Source organism: Oncorhynchus kisutch, unplaced genomic scaffold (genome assembly GCF_002021735.2).
Source record: "Oncorhynchus kisutch isolate 150728-3 unplaced genomic scaffold, Okis_V2 scaffold801, whole genome shotgun sequence".
NCBI classification, from domain to species: domain Eukaryota; kingdom Metazoa; phylum Chordata; class Actinopteri; order Salmoniformes; family Salmonidae; genus Oncorhynchus; species Oncorhynchus kisutch.
Window position 1 is genome coordinate 48,553 of NW_022262746.1, and position 16,380 is coordinate 64,932.

Here is a 16,380-nt window from a genome sequence, read left to right on the forward strand (position 1 = left end):
AGAGAGAGAGACAGAGAGAAGAGAGAGAGACAGAGCACCATGAGAGAGAGACAGAGAGAGAGAGACAGACAGAGAGACAGGAGAGAGAGCAGAGAGAGAGAGACAGAGGAGAGAGAGACAGAGAGAGAGGACAGAGAGAGAGAGGACAGAGAGAGAGAGAGAGAGAGAGAGAGAGAGAGAGAGAGAAGAGACAGAGAGAGAAAAAGAAAAAGGAGAGAGACACAAGGAGAGAAGGAGGGAAGGGGAAAAGTGTGTGGGACTGTGGAGGCTCTGAGCCAGCAGCACATCCTGGTTCCTGCTGTCTGTCTCTCTGTGTTTGTCTTAAGGACTGACAGACAGACAGACACGCACAGATAGACACACACACCTGATCTCACACACACACACACACACACACATACACACCACACACCACACCACACACAACACACACACACACACACACACACACACCACACACACACACACACACACACAACACACACACCACACACACAACACACACACACACACACACACACACACATACACACACAGATGGTGTCTCTCTCTCTCTCTTTCTGTGCTTCAAGGTAGTGATTAGAATGTTGCAACAATGGAATGCTGGGAGGCGGGGTGTAAATCTGTTCTAGAATGCGCTCCAGTCAACCAGGCCATCTCATTGGTCCCTGTGTACAGGTGTGTCTATGTGGCCAGCTGTCATTGGTCCAGCACAACCATGAGAGTTTTGTCATTTGCCTACAGACAGAGCGGGACCTGAACCACAGCTTAGTCCTTTACTTCCTGGGAGTTGTCCAATATCTTATTTTATTGAACATACAGAGATGTCTAAGTATATATAGAGAGATACTTATGTTGAGTTATAATGTACATGGACACTATTGTTCAAAAGTTTTTGGGTCACTTAGAAATATCCTTGTTTTTGAAAGAAAAGCAAATTTTTTGTCCATTAAAATGACATCAAATTGATCAGAAATACAGTGTAGACATTGTTAATGTTGTAAATGACTATTGTAGCTGGAAACGGCTGATTTTTAATGGAATATCTACATAGGCGTACAGAGGCTCATTATCAGCAACCATCAGTCCTGTGTTCCAATGGCACGTTGTGTTAGCTAATCCAAGTTTATCATTTTAAAAAGGCTAATTGATCATTAGAAAACCCCTTTTGCAATTATGTTAGCACAGCTGAAAACTGTTGCTGTGATTAAAGAAGCAATAAAACTGGCCTTCTTTAGACTGGTTGAGTATCTGGAGCATCAGCATTTGTGGGTTCGATTACAGACTTAAAAGGGCCAGAAACAAAGACATTTCTTCTGAAACTCGTCAGTCTATTCTTGTTCTGAGAAATGAAGGCTATTCCACGTGAGAACTTGCCAGGAAACTGGAGATCTCGTACAACGCTGTGTACTACTCCCTTCACAGAACAGCGCAAACTGGCTCTAACCAGAATAGAAAGAGGAGTGGGAGGCCCCGGTGCACAACTGAGCAAGAGGACAAGTACATTAGAGTGTCTAGTTTGAGAAACAGACGCCTCACAAGCCCTCAACTGGCAGCTTCATTAAATAGTACCCACAAAACACCAGTCTCAACGTCAACAGTGAAGAGGTGACTCCGGGATGCTGGTCTTCTAGACAGAGTTCCTCTGTCCAGTCTCAACGTCAACAGTGAAGAGGCGACTCCGGGATGCTGGCCTTCTAGGCAGAGTTCCTCTGTCCAGTCTCAACGTCAACAGTGAAGAGGCGACTCCGGGATGCTGGCCTTCTAGGCAGAGTTCCTCTGTCCAGTCTCAACGTCAACAGTGAAGAGGCGACTCCGGGATGCTGGCCTTCTAGGCAGAGTTCCTCTGTCCAGTCTCAACGTCAACAGTGAAGAGGCGACTCCGGGATGCTGGCCTTCTAGGCAGAGTTCCTCTGTCCAGTCTCAACAGTGAAGAGGAGACTCCGGGATGCTGGCCTTCTAGGCAGAGTTCCTCTGTCCAGTCTCAACAGTGAAGAGGTGACTCCAGGATGCTGGCCTTCTAGGCAGAGTTCCTCTGTCCAGTCTCAACGTCAACAGTGAAGAGGAGACTCCGGATGCTGGCCTTCTAGGCAGAGTTCCTCTGTCCAGTCTCAACGTCAACAGTGAAGAGGAGACTCCGGGATGCTGGCCTTCTAGGCAGAGTTCCTCTGTCCAGTCTCAACGTCAACAGTGAAGAGGCGACTCCGGGATGCTGGCCTTCTAGGCAGAGTTCCTCTGTCCAGTCTCAACTCAACAGTGAAGAGGAGACTCCGGGATGCTGGCCTTCTAGGCAGAGTTCCTCTGTCCAGTCTCAACGTCAACAGTGAAGAGGCGACTCCAGGATGCTGGCCTTCTAGGCAGAGTTCCTCTGTCCAGTCTCAACAGTGAAGAGGCGACTCCGGGATGCTGGCCTTCTAGGCAGAGTTCCTCTGTCCAGTCTCAACAGTGAAGAGGAGACTCCAGGATGCTGGCCTTCTAGGCAGAGTTCCTCTGTCCAGTCTCAACATCAACAGTGAAGAGGCGACTCCGGGATGCTGGCCTTCTAGGCAGAGTTCCTCTGTCCAGTGTCTGTGTTCGTTTCCCATCTTAATCTTTTATTTTATTTTGGCCAGTCTGAGATATGACTTTTTATTTGAGACTCTGTCTAGAAGGCCAGCATCCCGGAGGTCTAGTTTTGTGTTCGTTGAAGAGGGCGAGAGCTGCCAGACGACTTCCATTATCTCATAGGAATTGAATGATTCATTGAAAACCACAAGATCTGTCTCTCTGCCTGCCTGTCTGTCTGTCTCTCTGCCTGTCTGCCTCTCTCTGTCTTTCTGCCTGTCTGTCAGCCTGTCTGTCTCTCTGTCTGCCTGCCTGCCTGCCTGTCTGTCTCTCTGCCTGTCTGCCTCTCTCTGTCTGTCTCTCTGCCTGTCTGTCAGCCTGTCTGTCTCTCTGCCCGCCTGTCTGCCTCTCTCTGTCTGTCTCTCTCCCCGCCTGTCTGTCTGTCTCTCTGCCTGTCTGCCTCTCTCTGTCTGTCTCTCTGCCCGCCTGCCTGTCTGCCTCTCTCTGTCTCTCTGCCTGTCTGTCAGCCTGTCTGTCTGTCTCTCTGTCTGCCTGCCTGCCTGCCTGTCTGTCTCTCTGCCTGTCTGCCTCTCTCTGTCTGTCTGTCAGCCTGTCTGTCTCTCTGCCCGCCTGTCTGCCTCTCTCTGTCTGTCTCTCTCCCTGCCTGTCTGTCTGTCTCTCTGCCTGTCTGCCTCTCTCTGTCTGTCTCTCTGCCTGTCTGTCAGCCTGTCTGTCTCTCTGTCTGCCTGCCTGTCTGTCTGTCCTACTCTCTGCCTGTCTGTCTCTCTGTCTGCCTGCCTGTCTGTCTGCCTGCCTGTCTGTCTGTCCTACTCTCTGTCTGTCTGCCTGTCTCTGTCTGTTTGTCTGGTCTAATAAGGACAGAACCAACACGATCTGTAAACTCATGTTCTCTTCCCCCCCCCCCCCCTCTCTCTCCTGTGTCCACCAGCTACGTCAGTCTCAGTCCTACTGTACAGACACAGAGTGTCCTCAGGACTGTATGTATGCTTCATATCACCACACACTGACCCACATTTAAGCCTTGTGTTGTTGATACACCATCCAGCCAAGTGGTTATTAACAGGACTGTCTTTCTCTGTGTCCCTCCAGTACCAGGACCCAGTGGCTCAGTAGGAGGTGGAGACCTGACTGTCCCCGTGGTTCTGATGGGCTGGATGGTTCTGGTTCTGCTCCTCTTCCTCCTCAGACCCAACAGCCTCAGAGGATCCCCAGCACCGCCTGCCGGCAAACCTACTGGACCTCACAGTGTAGGTATGGAGGGAGGAGGAGGGAACCTACTGGACCTCACAGTGTAGGTATGGAGGGAGGAGGAGGGAACCTACTGGACCTCACAGTGTAGGTATGGAGGGAGGAGGAGGGAACCTACTGGACCTCACAGTGTAGGTATGGAGGGAGGAGGAGGGATAGAGGGAACCTATTGGACCCCACAACGTACGTATAGAGGGAGGAGGAGGGATAGAGGGGGGTGGATGGAGGAGAGGAGGGTGGATGGAGAAGAGGAGGGTGGATGGAGAAGAGGAGGGTGGATGGAGGAGAGGAGGGTGGATGGAGAAGAGGAGGGTGGATGGAGGAGAGGAGGGTGGATGGAGGAGAGGAGGGTGGATGAAGGAGAAGAGGAGGGTGGATGAAGGAGAAGAGGAGGGTGGATGGAGAAGAGGGTGGATGGAGGAGAGGAGGGTGGATGGAGGAGAGGAGGGTGGATGGAGGAGAAGAGGAGGGTGGATGGAGGAGAGGAGGGTGGATGGAGGAGAGGAGGGTGGATGGAGATGAGGAGGGTGGATGGAGGAGAGGAGGGTGGATGGAGAAGAGGAGGGTGGTATGGAGGGAGGAGGAGGGAACCTACTGGACCTCACAGTGTAGGTATGGAGGGAGGAGGAGGGAACCTACTGGACCTCACAGTGTAGGTATGGAGGGAGGAGGAGGGAACCTACTGGACCTCACAGTGTAGGTATGGAGGGAGGAGGAGGGAACCTACTGGACCTCACAGTGTAGGTATGGAGGGAGGAGGAGGGATAGAGGGAACCTATTGGACCCCACAACGTACGTATAGAGGGAGGAGGAGGGATAGAGGGGGGTGGATGGAGAAGAGGTTGGATGGAGGAGAGGAGGGTGGATGGAGAAGAGGAGGGTGGATGGAGAAGAGGAGGGTGGATGGAGAAGAGGAGGGTGGATGGAGGAGAGGAGGGTGGATGGAGGAGAGGAGGGTGGATGGAGGAGAGGAGGGTGGATGAAGGAGAAGAGGAGGGTGGATGAAGGAGAAGAGGAGGGTGGATGGAGGAGAGGAGGGTGGATGGAGGAGAGGAGGGTGAATGGAGGAGAGGAGGGTGGATGGAGAAGAGGAGGGTGGATGGAGGAGAGGAGGGTGGATGGAGAAGTGGAGGGTGGATGGAGGAGAGGAGGGTGGATGGCGAAGAGGAGGGTGGATGGAGGAGAGGAGGGTGGATGGCGAAGAGGAGGGTGGATGGAGGAGAGGAGGGTGGATGAAGGAGAGGAGGGTGGATGGAGGAGAAGAGGGTGGATGGAGGAGGGTGGATGGAGGAGAGGAGGGTGGATGGAGGAGAAGAGGAGGGTGGATGGAGAAGAGGAGGGTGGATGGAGGAGAGGAGGGTGGATGGAGAAGTGGTGGGTGGATGGAGGAGAGGAGGGTGGATGGAGAAGAGGAGGGTGGATGGCGAAGAGGAGGGTGGATGGAGGAGAGGAGGGTGGATGGCGAAGAGGAGGGTGGATGGCGAAGAGGAGGGTGGATGGAGGAGAGGAGGGTGGATGAAGGAGAGGAGGGTGGATGGAGGAGAGGAGGGTGGATGGAGGAGAAGAGGGTGGATGGAGGAGAGGAGGGTGGATGGAGGAGAAGAGGGTGGATGAAGGAGGGTGGATGGAGGAGAGGAGGGTGGATGGAGGAGAGGAGGGTGGATGGAGAAAAAGAGGGTGGATGGAGAAGAAGAGGGTGGATGGAGGAGAGGAGGGTGGATGGAGAAGAAGAGGGTGGATGAAGGAGAGGAGGGTGGATGAAGGAGAGGAGGGTGGATGGAGGAGAAGAGGGTGGATGGAGGAGAGGAGGGTGGATGAAGGAGGGTGGATGGAGAAGAGGAGGGTGGATGGAGGAGAGGAGGGTGGATGGAGAAGAAGAGGGTGGATGAAGGAGAGGAGGGTGGATGGAGGAGAAGAGGGTGGATGAAGGAGAGGAGGGTAGATGGAGAAGAAGAGGGTGGATGAAGGAGAGGAGAGGAGGGTGGATGGCGAAGAGGAGGGTGGATGGAGGAGAGGAGGGTGGATGGAGGAGAGGAGGGTGGATGGAGAAGAAGAGGGTGGATGAAGGAGAGGAGGGTGGATGGAGGAGAAGAGGGTGGATGGAGGAGAGGAGGGTGGATGGAGGAGAGGAGGGTGGATGGAGAAGAAGAGGGTGGATGAAGGAGAGGAGGGTGGATGGAGGAGAAGAGGGTGGATGGAGGAGAGGAGGGTGGATGGAGGAGAGGAGGGTGGATGGAGGAGAGGAGGGTGAATGGAGGAGAGGAGGGTGGATGGAGAAGAGGAGGGTGGATGGAGGAGAGGAGGGTGGATGGAGAAGTGGAGGGTGGATGGAGGAGAGGAGGGTGGATGGAGAAGAGGAGGGTGGATGGAGGAGAAGAGGAGGGTGGATGGAGGAGAGGAGGGTGGATGGAGAAGAGGAGGGTGGATGGAGGAGAGGAGGGTGGATGGAGAAGTGGTGGGTGGATGGAGGAGAGGAGGGTGGATGGAGAAGAGGAGGGTGGATGGCGAAGAGGAGGGTGGATGGAGAAGAGGAGGGTGGTATGGAGGGAGGAGGAGGGAACCTACTGGACCTCACAGTGTAGGTATGGAGGGAGGAGGAGGGAACCTACTGGACCTCACAGTGTAGGTATGGAGGGAGGAGGAGGGAACCTACTGGACCTCACAGTGTAGGTATGGAGGGAGGAGGAGGGAACCTACTGGACCTCACAGTGTAGGTATGGAGGGAGGAGGAGGGATAGAGGGAACCTATTGGACCCCACAACGTACGTATAGAGGGAGGAGGAGGGATAGAGGGGGGTGGATGGAGAAGAGGTTGGATGGAGGAGAGGAGGGTGGATGGAGAAGAGGAGGGTGGATGGAGAAGAGGAGGGTGGATGGAGAAGAGGAGGGTGGATGGAGGAGAGGAGGGTGGATGGAGGAGAGGAGGGTGGATGAAGGAGAAGAGGAGGGTGGATGAAGGAGAAGAGGAGGGTGGATGGAGGAGAGGAGGGTGGATGGAGGAGAGGAGGGTGGATGGAGAAGAGGAGGGTGGATGGAGAAGTGGAGGGTGGATGGAGGAGAGGAGGGTGGATGGAGGAGAGGAGGGTGGATGGCGAAGAGGATGGTGGATGGAGGAGAGGAGGGTGGATGAAGGAGAGGAGGGTGGATGGAGGAGAAGAGGGTGGATGGAGGAGGGTGGATGGAGGAGAAGAGGAGGGTGGATGGAGGAGAGGAGGGTGGATGGAGAAGAGGAGGGTGGATGGAGGAGAGGAGGGTGGATGGCGAAGAGGAGGGTGGATGGAGGAGAGGAGGGTGGATGGCGAAGAGGAGGGTGGATGGCGAAGAGGAGGGTGGATGGAGGAGAGGAGGGTGGATGAAGGAGAGGAGGGTGGATGGAGGAGAAGAGGGTGGATGGAGGAGAGGAGGGTGGATGGAGGAGAAGAGGGTGGATGAAGGAGGGTGGATGGAGGAGAGGAGGGTGGATGGAGGAGAGGAGGGTGGATGGAGAAGAAGAGGGTGGATGGAGAAGAAGAGGGTGGATGAAGGAGAGGAGGGTGGATGAAGGAGAGGAGGGTGGATGGAGGAGAAGAGGGTGGATGGAGGAGAGGAGGGTGGATGGAGGAGGGTGGATGGAGGAGGGTGGATGGAGGAGAGGAGGGTGGATGGAGAAGAAGAGGGTGGATGAAGGAGAGGAGAAGAGGGTGGATGAAGGAGAGGAGGGTAGATGGAGAAGAAGAGGGTGGATGAAGGAGAGGAGAGGAGGGTGGATGGCGAAGAGGAGGGTGGATGGAGGAGAGGAGGGTGGATGGAGGAGAGGAGGGTGGATGGAGAAGAAGAGGGTGGATGAAGGAGAGGAGGGTGGATGGAGGAGAAGAGGGTGGATGGAGGAGAGGAGGGTGGATGGAGGAGAAGAGGGTGGATGAAGGAGGGTGGATGGAGGAGAGGAGGGTGGATGGAGAAGAAGAGGGTGGATGAAGGAGAGGAGGGTGGATGAAGGAGAGGAGAAGAGGGTGGATGAAGGAGAGGAGGGTGGATGGAGGAGAAGAGGAGGGTGGATGGAGGAGAGGAGGGTGGATGGAGGAGAGGAGGGTGAATGGAGGAGAGGAGGGTGGATTGAGAAGAGGAGGGTGGATGGAGGAGAGGAGGGTGGATGGAGAAGAGGAGGGTGGATGGCGAAGTGGAGGGTGGATGGAGGAGAGGAGGGTGGATGGAGAAGAGGAGGGTGGATGGCGAAGAGGAGGGTGGATGGAGGAGAGGAGGGTGGATGGCGAAGAGGAGGGTGGATGGAGGAGAAGAGGGTGGATGAAGGAGAGGAGGGTGGATGGAGGAGAAGAGGGTGGATGGAGGAGGGTGGATGGAGGAGAGGAGGGTGGATGGAGGAGAAGAGGAGGGTGGATGGAGGAGAGGAGGGTGGATGGAGGAGAGGAGGGTGGATGGAGAAGTGGTGGGTGGATGGAGGAGAGGAGGGTGGATGGAGAAGAGGAGGGTGGATGGAGGAGAGGAGGGTGGATGGCGAAGAGGAGGGTGGATGGCGAAGAGGAGGGTGGATGGAGGAGAGGAGGGTGGATGAAGGAGAGGAGGGTGGATGGAGGAGAAGAGGGTGGATGGAGGAGAGGAGGGTGGATGGAGGAGAGGAGGGTGGATGGAGGAGAAGAGGGTGGATGGAGGAGAGGAGGGTGGATGGAGAAGAAGAGGTGGATGAAGGAGGGTGGATGGAGGAGAGGAGGGTGGATGGAGAAGAAGAGGGTGGATGAAGGAGAGGAGGGTGGATGAAGGAGAGGAGGGTGGATGGAGGAGAAGAGGGTGGATGGAGGAGAGGAGGGTGGATGAAGGAGGGTCGATGGAGGAGAGGAGGGTGGATGGAGGAGAGGAGGGTGGATGGAGAAGAAGAGGGTGGATGAAGGAGAGGAGGGTGGATGAAGGAGAGGAGGGTAGATGGAGAAGAAGAGGGTGGATGAAGGAGAGGAGAGGAGGGTGGATGGCGAAGAGGAGGGTGGATGGAGGAGAGGAGGGTGGATGGAGAAGAAGAGGGTGGATGAAGGAGAGGAGGGTGGATGGAGGAGAAGAGGGTGGATGGAGGAGAGGAGGGTGGATGGAGGAGAAGAGGGTGGATGAAGGAGGGTGGATGGAGAAGAAGAGGGTGGATGAAGGAGAGGAGGGTGGATGAAGGAGAGGAGAAGAGGGTGGATGAAGGAGAGGAGGGTAGATGGAGAAGAAGAGGGTGGATGAAGGAGAGGAGAGGAGGGTGGATGGCGAAGAGGAGGGTGGATGGAGGAGAGGAGGGTGGATGGAGGAGAGGAGGGTGGATGGAGGAGAAGAGGGTGGATGGAGGAGAAGAGGGTGGATGGCGAAGAGGATGGTGGATGGAGGAGAGGAGGGTGGATGGAGAAGAAGAGGGTGGATGAAGGAGAGGAGAGGAGGGTGGATGGCGAAGAGGAGGGTGGATGGAGGAGAGGAGGGTGGATGGAGGAGAGGAGGGTGGATGGAGGAGAGGAGGGTGGATGGAGGAGAAGAGGGTGGATGGAGGAGAAGAGGGTGGATGGAGGAGAGGAGAGGAGGGTGGAGAAGAGGGTGGATGGAGGAGAAGAGGGTGGATGGAGGAGAGGAGAAGAGGGTGGATGGAGGAGAGGAGAGGAGGGTGGATGGCGAAGAGGATGGTGGATGGAGGAGAAGAGGGTGGATGGAGGAGAGGAGGGTGGATGGAGGAGAAGAGGGTGGATGGAGGAGAAGAGGGTGGATGAAGGTGTGGTTTTGATATTGTTGGATGGAGGAGAGGAGAAGAGGGTGGATGGAGGAGAGGAGAGGAGGGTGGATGGCGAAGAGGATGGTGGATGGAGGAGAAGAGGGTGGATGGAGGAGAGGAGGGTGGATGGAGGAGAGGAGGGTGGATGGAGGAGAGGAGGGTGGATGGAGGAGAAGAGGGTGGATGGAGGAGAAGAGGGTGGATGGAGGAGAAGAGGGTGGATGGAGGAGAAGAGGAGGGTGGATGGAGGAGAAGAGGGTGGATGAAGGAGAGGAGGGTGGATGGAGGAGAAGAGGGTGGATGGAGGAGAGGAGGGTGGATGGAGGAGAAGAGGGTGGATGGAGGAGAAGAGGAGGGTGGATGGAGGAGAAGAGGGTGGATGGAGGAGAAGAGGAGGGTGGATGGAGGAGAAGAGGAGGGTGGATGGAGGAGAAGAGGGTGGATGGAGGAGAAGAGGGTGGATGGAGGAGAGGAGGGTGGATGGAGGAGAAGAGGGTGGATGGAGGAGAAGAGGGTGGATGAAGGAGAAGAGGGTGGATGGAGGAGAAGAGGGTGGATGGAGGAGAAGAGGTGGATGGAGGAGAAGAGGGTGGATGGAGGAGAAGAGGGTGGATGAAGGAGAAGAGGGTGGATGAAGGAGAAGATGGTGGATGAAGGAGAAGAGGGTGGATGGAGGAGAAGAGGGTGGATGAAGGAGAGGAGGGTGGATGGAGGAGAAGAGGGTGGATGGAGGAGAGGAGGGTGGATGGAGGAGAAGAGGGTGGATGGAGGAGAAGAGGGTGGATGAAGGGGTGGTTTTGATATTGTTGGATGTATTTGTTTATTGATCCGTTGTTCCTCCTTTTTAACAGAGTCGTGACCAGGATCCCCCAGCTCCACCAGTGGACTAACAGCAGAACCAGACGGAACAGAACCGGAGAGAACCAGACGTTCTACTGGACAACCCAACATCTCCACCGGACGTTCTACTGGACAACCCAACATCTCCTCCAGACGTTCTACTGGACAACCCAACATCTCCACCGGACGTTCTACTGGACAACCCAACATCTCCACCAGACGTTCTGCCCGTTCTACGTTGGTACCCCGGAACCCAACAGCTTACTGCGACCTCCGACCCTGTACATCACAATGCATTTCCTGTTTAATGCACTACTTTAGACTAGAGCCCTATGGGGTAGTGCACTACTTTAGACCAGAGCCCTATGGGGTAGTGCACTACTTTAGACCAGAGCCCTATGGGGTAGTGCACTACTTTAGACCAGAGCCCTATGGGGGTAGTGCACTACTTTAGACCAGAGCCTATGGGATAGTGCACTACTTTAGACCAGAGCCCTATGTGGGTAGTGCACTACTTTAGACCAGAGCCCTATGGGGGTAGTGCACTACTTTAGACCAGAGCCCTATGGGGGTAGTGCCACTACTTTAGACCAGAGCCCTATGGGGTAGTGCACTATATAGGTATATAGACTGGATCGGCCTTGTAACTAATCTAATTCAGAGGGGAATGTAGAGACTGGATCGGCCTTGTAACTAATCTAACTCAGAAGGGAATGTAGAGACTGGATCGGCCTTGTAACTAATCTAACTCAGAGGGGAATGTAGAGGACTGGATCGGCCTTGTAACTAATCTAACTCAGAAGGGAATGTAGAGACTGGATCGGCCTTGTAACTAATCTAACTCAGAGGGGAATGTAGAGACTGGATCGGCCTTGTAACTAATCTAACTCAGAGGGGAATGTAGAGACTGGATCGGCCTTGTAACTAATCTAACTCAGAGGGGAATGTAGAGACTGGATCGGCCTTGTAACTAATCTAACTCAGAGGGGAATGTAGAGACTGGATCGGCCTTGTAACTAATCTAACTCAGAGGGGAATGTAGAGACTGGATCGGCCTTGTAACTAATCTAACTCAGAGGGGAATGTAGAGACTGGATCGGCCTTGTAACTAATCTAATTCAGAGGGGAATGTAGAGACTGGATCGGCCTTGTAACTAATCTAACTCAGAGGGGAATGTAGAGACTGGATCGGCCTTGTAACTAATCTAACTCAGAGGGGAATGTAGAGACTGGATCGGTCTTGTATACTGTCCTCTTTCCTCTGGGCATCACCGGCTGGGTCTCAGTTGGCCTTTCTAGTGCACTACATAGGGCTCTAGTCAGAATTAGTGCACTACATAGGGCTCTAGTCAGAATTAGTGCACTACATAGATTGGGGTGCAATTTGGGACTCAGACATTATTTTGTTATGGTCAACTAGCTAGTCACTAGTCATGTAGTTTATTGATTGGTCTGATCAACTAGCTTGTCATGTAGTTTATTGATTGAATCACTTAGCAACAAGAGAGGGGGAGGGGCTCTTCAGAATCAACACCCCGACATTCCGCGGTGATGTCACAATGGATCTGAGTGTAGCGCGTGTTGATGATGTCATAGTGTAAGTTCAACTGTGTTGTTGTGTAGTCAGGTCATGGGGGTGTATTCATTATGTCTATTCTGTTGCAAAACTTTTTTTTGTTTTAACAACAAAAACGAACAAAAATGTTTCACATCAGAAACCTTTTTTTTTTTACTCCAGAGTTTCTATTGGACAAATGTCGGTGGGTTCGTCCCCCGTTTCGTTCTGTTTGTAAAATGGTAAACGGTTTCCGTTGCAAGACGTAATGAATACACCCCAGGGTTTTCTATTTGTTATCTGTCTGTTTTGAAGCCGATACGCCATTTTGAAAAAGCTATTTTATATTAACCCCCGACTCTCTCTCTGTTTGGTGTTGGGCAGAGTGAACGTGAACTTGTCTTCTCCCCAAAAATAGATCCCTATTCCCAGGGGGGGGTCCGAGGTAGGCAGGGGGGGGGGGTCCGAGGCAGGTAGGGGGGGTCTGAGGTAGGCAGGGGGGGGGGGGTCTGAGGTAGGCAGGGGGGGGGGTCTGAGGTAGGCAGGGGGGGGTCCGAGGCAGGTAGGGGGGGTCTGAGGTAGGCAGGGGGGGGTCTGAGGTAGGCAGGGGGGGGGGTCTGAGGTAGGCAGGGGGGGTCTGAGGTAGGCAGGGGGGGGTCTGAGGTAGGCAGGGGGGGGGGGTCTGAGGTAGGCAGGGGGGGTCTGAGGTAGGCAGGGGGGGTCTGAGGTAGGCAGGGGGGGTCCGAGGCAGGTAGGGGGGGTCTGAGGTAGGCAGGGGGGGGTCTGAGGTAGGCAGGGGGGGGGGTCTGAGGTAGGCAGGGGGGGTTCAGAGTTATACAGTATAGTGCACTACTATTCCCTATATACATTATAGTGCACTGCTTAGGCACCCTATTCCCTATATACAGTATAGTGCACTACATAGGCACCCTATTCCCTATATACAGTATAGTGCACTACTTAGGCACCCTATTCCCTATATACAGTGTAGTGCACTACTTAGGCACCCTATTCCCCATATACAGTATAGTGCACTACTTAGGCACCCTATTCCCTATATACAGTATAGTGCACTACTTAGGCAACCTATTCCCTATATACAGTATAGTGCACTACTTAGGCACGCCTATTCCCATATACAGTATAGTGCACTACTTAGGCACCCTATTCCCTATATACAGTATAGTGCACTACTTAGGCACCCTATTCCCCATATACAGTATAGTGCACTACTTAGGCACCCTATTCCCATATACAGTATAGTGCACTACTTAGGCACCCCTATTCCCCATATACAGTATAGTGGCACTACTTAGGCACCCTATTCCCTATATGCAGTATAGTGCACTACTTAGGCACCCTATTCCCTATATACAGTATAGTGCAACTACTTAGGCACCCTATTCCCCATATACAGTATAGTGCACTACTTAGGCACCCTATTCCCTATATACAGTATAGTGCACTACTTAGGCACCCATATTCCCTATATACAGTATAGTGCACTACTTAGGCACCCTATTCCCTATATACAGTATAGTGCACTACTTAGGCACCCTATTCCCCATATACAGTATAGTGCACTACTTAGGCACCCTATTCCCTATATACAGTATAGTGCACTACTTAGGCACCCTATTCCCTATATACAGTATAGTGCACTACTTAGGCACCCTATTCCCTATATACAGTCATAGTGCACTACTTAGGCACCCTATTCCCTATATACAGTATAGTGCACTACTTAGGCACCCTATTCCCCTATACAGTATAGGCACTACTTAGGCCACCCTATTCCTATATACAGTATAGTGCACTACTTAGGCACCCTATTCCCTATATACAGTATAGTGCACTACTTAGGCACCCTATTCCCTATATACAGTATAGTGCACTACTTAGGCACCCTATTCCCCCATATACAGTATAGTGCACTACTTAGGCACCCTATTCCCTATATACAGTATAGTGCCCTACTTAGGCACCCTATTCCCATATACAGTATAGTGCACTACTTAGGCACCCTATTCCCTATATACAGTATAGTGCACTACTTAGGCACCCTATTCCCTATATACAGTAATAGTGCACTACTTAGGCACCCTATTCCCTATATACAGTATAGTGCACTACTTAGGCACCCTATTCCCCATATACAGTATAGTGCACTACTTAGGCACCCTATTCCCTATATACAGTATAGTGCCCTACTTAGGCACCCTATTCCCCATATACAGTATAGTGCACTACTTAGGCACCCTATTCCCTATATACAGTATAGTGCACTACTTAGGCACCCTATTCCCCATATACAGTATAGTGCACTACTTAGGCACCCTATTCCCTATATACAGTATAGTGCACTACTTAGGCACCCTATTCCCTATATACAGTATAGTGCACTACTTAGGCACCCTATTCCTATATACAGTATAGTGCACTACTTAGGCACCCTATTCCCCATATACAGTATAGTGCCCTACTTAGGCACCCTATTCCCTATATACAGTATAGTGCCCTACTTAGGCACCCCTATTCCCTATATACAGTATAGTGCACTACTTAGGCACCCTATTCCCTATATACAGTATAGTGCACTGCTTAGGCACCCTATTCCCTATATACAGTATAGTGCACTACTTAGGCACCCCTATTCCCCATATACAGTATAGTGCACTACTTAGGCACCCTATTCCCCATATACAGTATAGTGCACTACTTAGGCACCCTATTCCCTATATACAGTATAGTGCACTACTTAGGCACCCTATTCCCCATATACAGTATTATTTTTTATTTTATTTCACCTTTATTTAACCAGGTAGGCTAGTTGAGAACACCTTTATTTAACCAGGTAGGCTAGTTGAGAACACCTTTATTTAACCAGGTAGGCTAGTTGAGAACACCTTTAGACAGACAACAAAGAGTTACACATGGAGTAAACAATTAACAAGTCAATAACAGTAGAAAACAAAGGGGGGAGTCTATATACAATGTGTGCAAAAGGCATGAGGAGGTAGGCAAATAATTACAATTTTGCAGATTAACACTGGAGTGATGAATGATCAGATGGTCATGTACAGGTAGAGATATTGGTGTGCAGAAGAGCAGAAAAGTAATAAATAAAAACAGTATGGGGATGAGGTAGGTGAAGAAGGGTGGGCTATTTACCGATAGACTATGTACAGCTGCAGCGATCGGTTAGCTGCTCAGATAGGGAACAGGTCTCTGGTCTATAGTAGTGTACTATATAGGGAATAGGGCTCTGGTCTATAGTAGTGTACTATATAGGGAATAGGGCTCTGGTCTATAGTAGTGTACTATATAGGGAATAGGGCTCTGGTCTATAGTAGTACCACTATATAGGGAACAGGTCTCTGGTCTATAGTAGTACCACTATATAGGGAACAGGTCTCTGGTCTATAGTAGTACCACTATATAGGGAATAGGGCTCTGGTCTATAGTAGTGTACTATATAGGGAATAGGGCTCTGGTCTATAGTAGTACCACTATATAGGGAATAGGCCTCTGGTCTATAGTAGTTCACTATATAGGGAATAGGGCTCTGGTCTATAGTAGTACCACTATATAGGGAATAGGGCTCTGGTCTATAGTAGTACCACTATATAGGGAATAGGGCTCTGGTCTATAGTAGTGCACTATATAGGGAATAGGGCTCTGGTCTATAGTAGTACCACTATATAGGGAATAGGGCTCTGGTCTATAGTAGTACCACTATATAGGGAACAGGTCTCTGGTCTATAGTAGTACCACTATATAGGGAACAGGGTCTATAGTAGTGTTCTATATAGGGAATAGGGCTCTGGTCTATAGTAGTACCACTATATAGGGAATAGGGTCTATAGTAGTACCACTATATAGGGAATAGGGCTCTGGTCTATAGTAGTACCACTATATAGGGAACAGGGTCTATAGTAGTACCACTATAATAGGGAATAGGGTCTATAGTAGTGTTCTATATAGGGAACAGGTCTAACAGAGAGAAAGGGCTTCAACTATGCACTTTACCTTCCAAAACAACAAATAAACTGTAATACCACAGCTTCCTGGTCCGCTGTCTGACTTCCTGTCTGACTCCCAGTCTGTCTGTCTGACTCCCTCTGTGTCTGTCTGACTCCCAGTCTGTCTGACTTCCAGTCTGTCTGTCTGACTCCCAGTCTGTCTGTCTGACTCCCAGTCTGTCTGTCTGACTCCCAGTCTGTCTGTCTGACTTCCTGTCTGACTCCCAGTCTGTCTGCCTGACTCCCTGTGTGTCTGTCTGACTCCCTCTGTGTCTGTCTGACTCCCAGTCTGTCTGTCTGACTTCCAGTCTGTCTGTCTGACTCCCAGTCTGTCTGTCTGACTCCCAGGGTGTCAATAGATAAAGGTATTGTGTGAACAAGGTTAACAACTCTCTGTCCTCATCTCAAATCCAACCTAATCATTCATG

The 16,380-nt window shown here is 51.9% G+C and overlaps 1 protein-coding gene across 4 annotated transcripts in view; it reads left to right on the forward strand.

Moving 5' to 3' along the window:
- The window catches only part of smim14 (small integral membrane protein 14), a 16,101-nt gene extending 3,820 nt beyond the window's left edge, over positions 1–12,281 (forward strand). The window contains exons 3-6 of one of the 4 annotated variants that reach the window (XM_031816465.1): positions 3,494–3,542; positions 3,655–3,828; positions 3,873–3,948; positions 4,382–4,631. In XM_031816465.1, the coding sequence (XP_031672325.1) occupies positions 3,494–3,542; positions 3,655–3,828; positions 3,873–3,904 (255 nt within the window). In that variant the 3' untranslated portion in view covers positions 3,905–3,948; positions 4,382–4,631. Of the gene's footprint in view, positions 1–3,493; positions 3,543–3,654; positions 3,829–3,872; positions 3,949–4,381; positions 4,632–10,386 lie in introns of those variants that run through there. The other 3 variants (XM_031816467.1, XM_031816469.1, XM_031816466.1) reach the window with 3 other exon arrangements.
- The last annotated feature ends 4,099 nt before the right edge of the window (positions 12,282–16,380 follow it).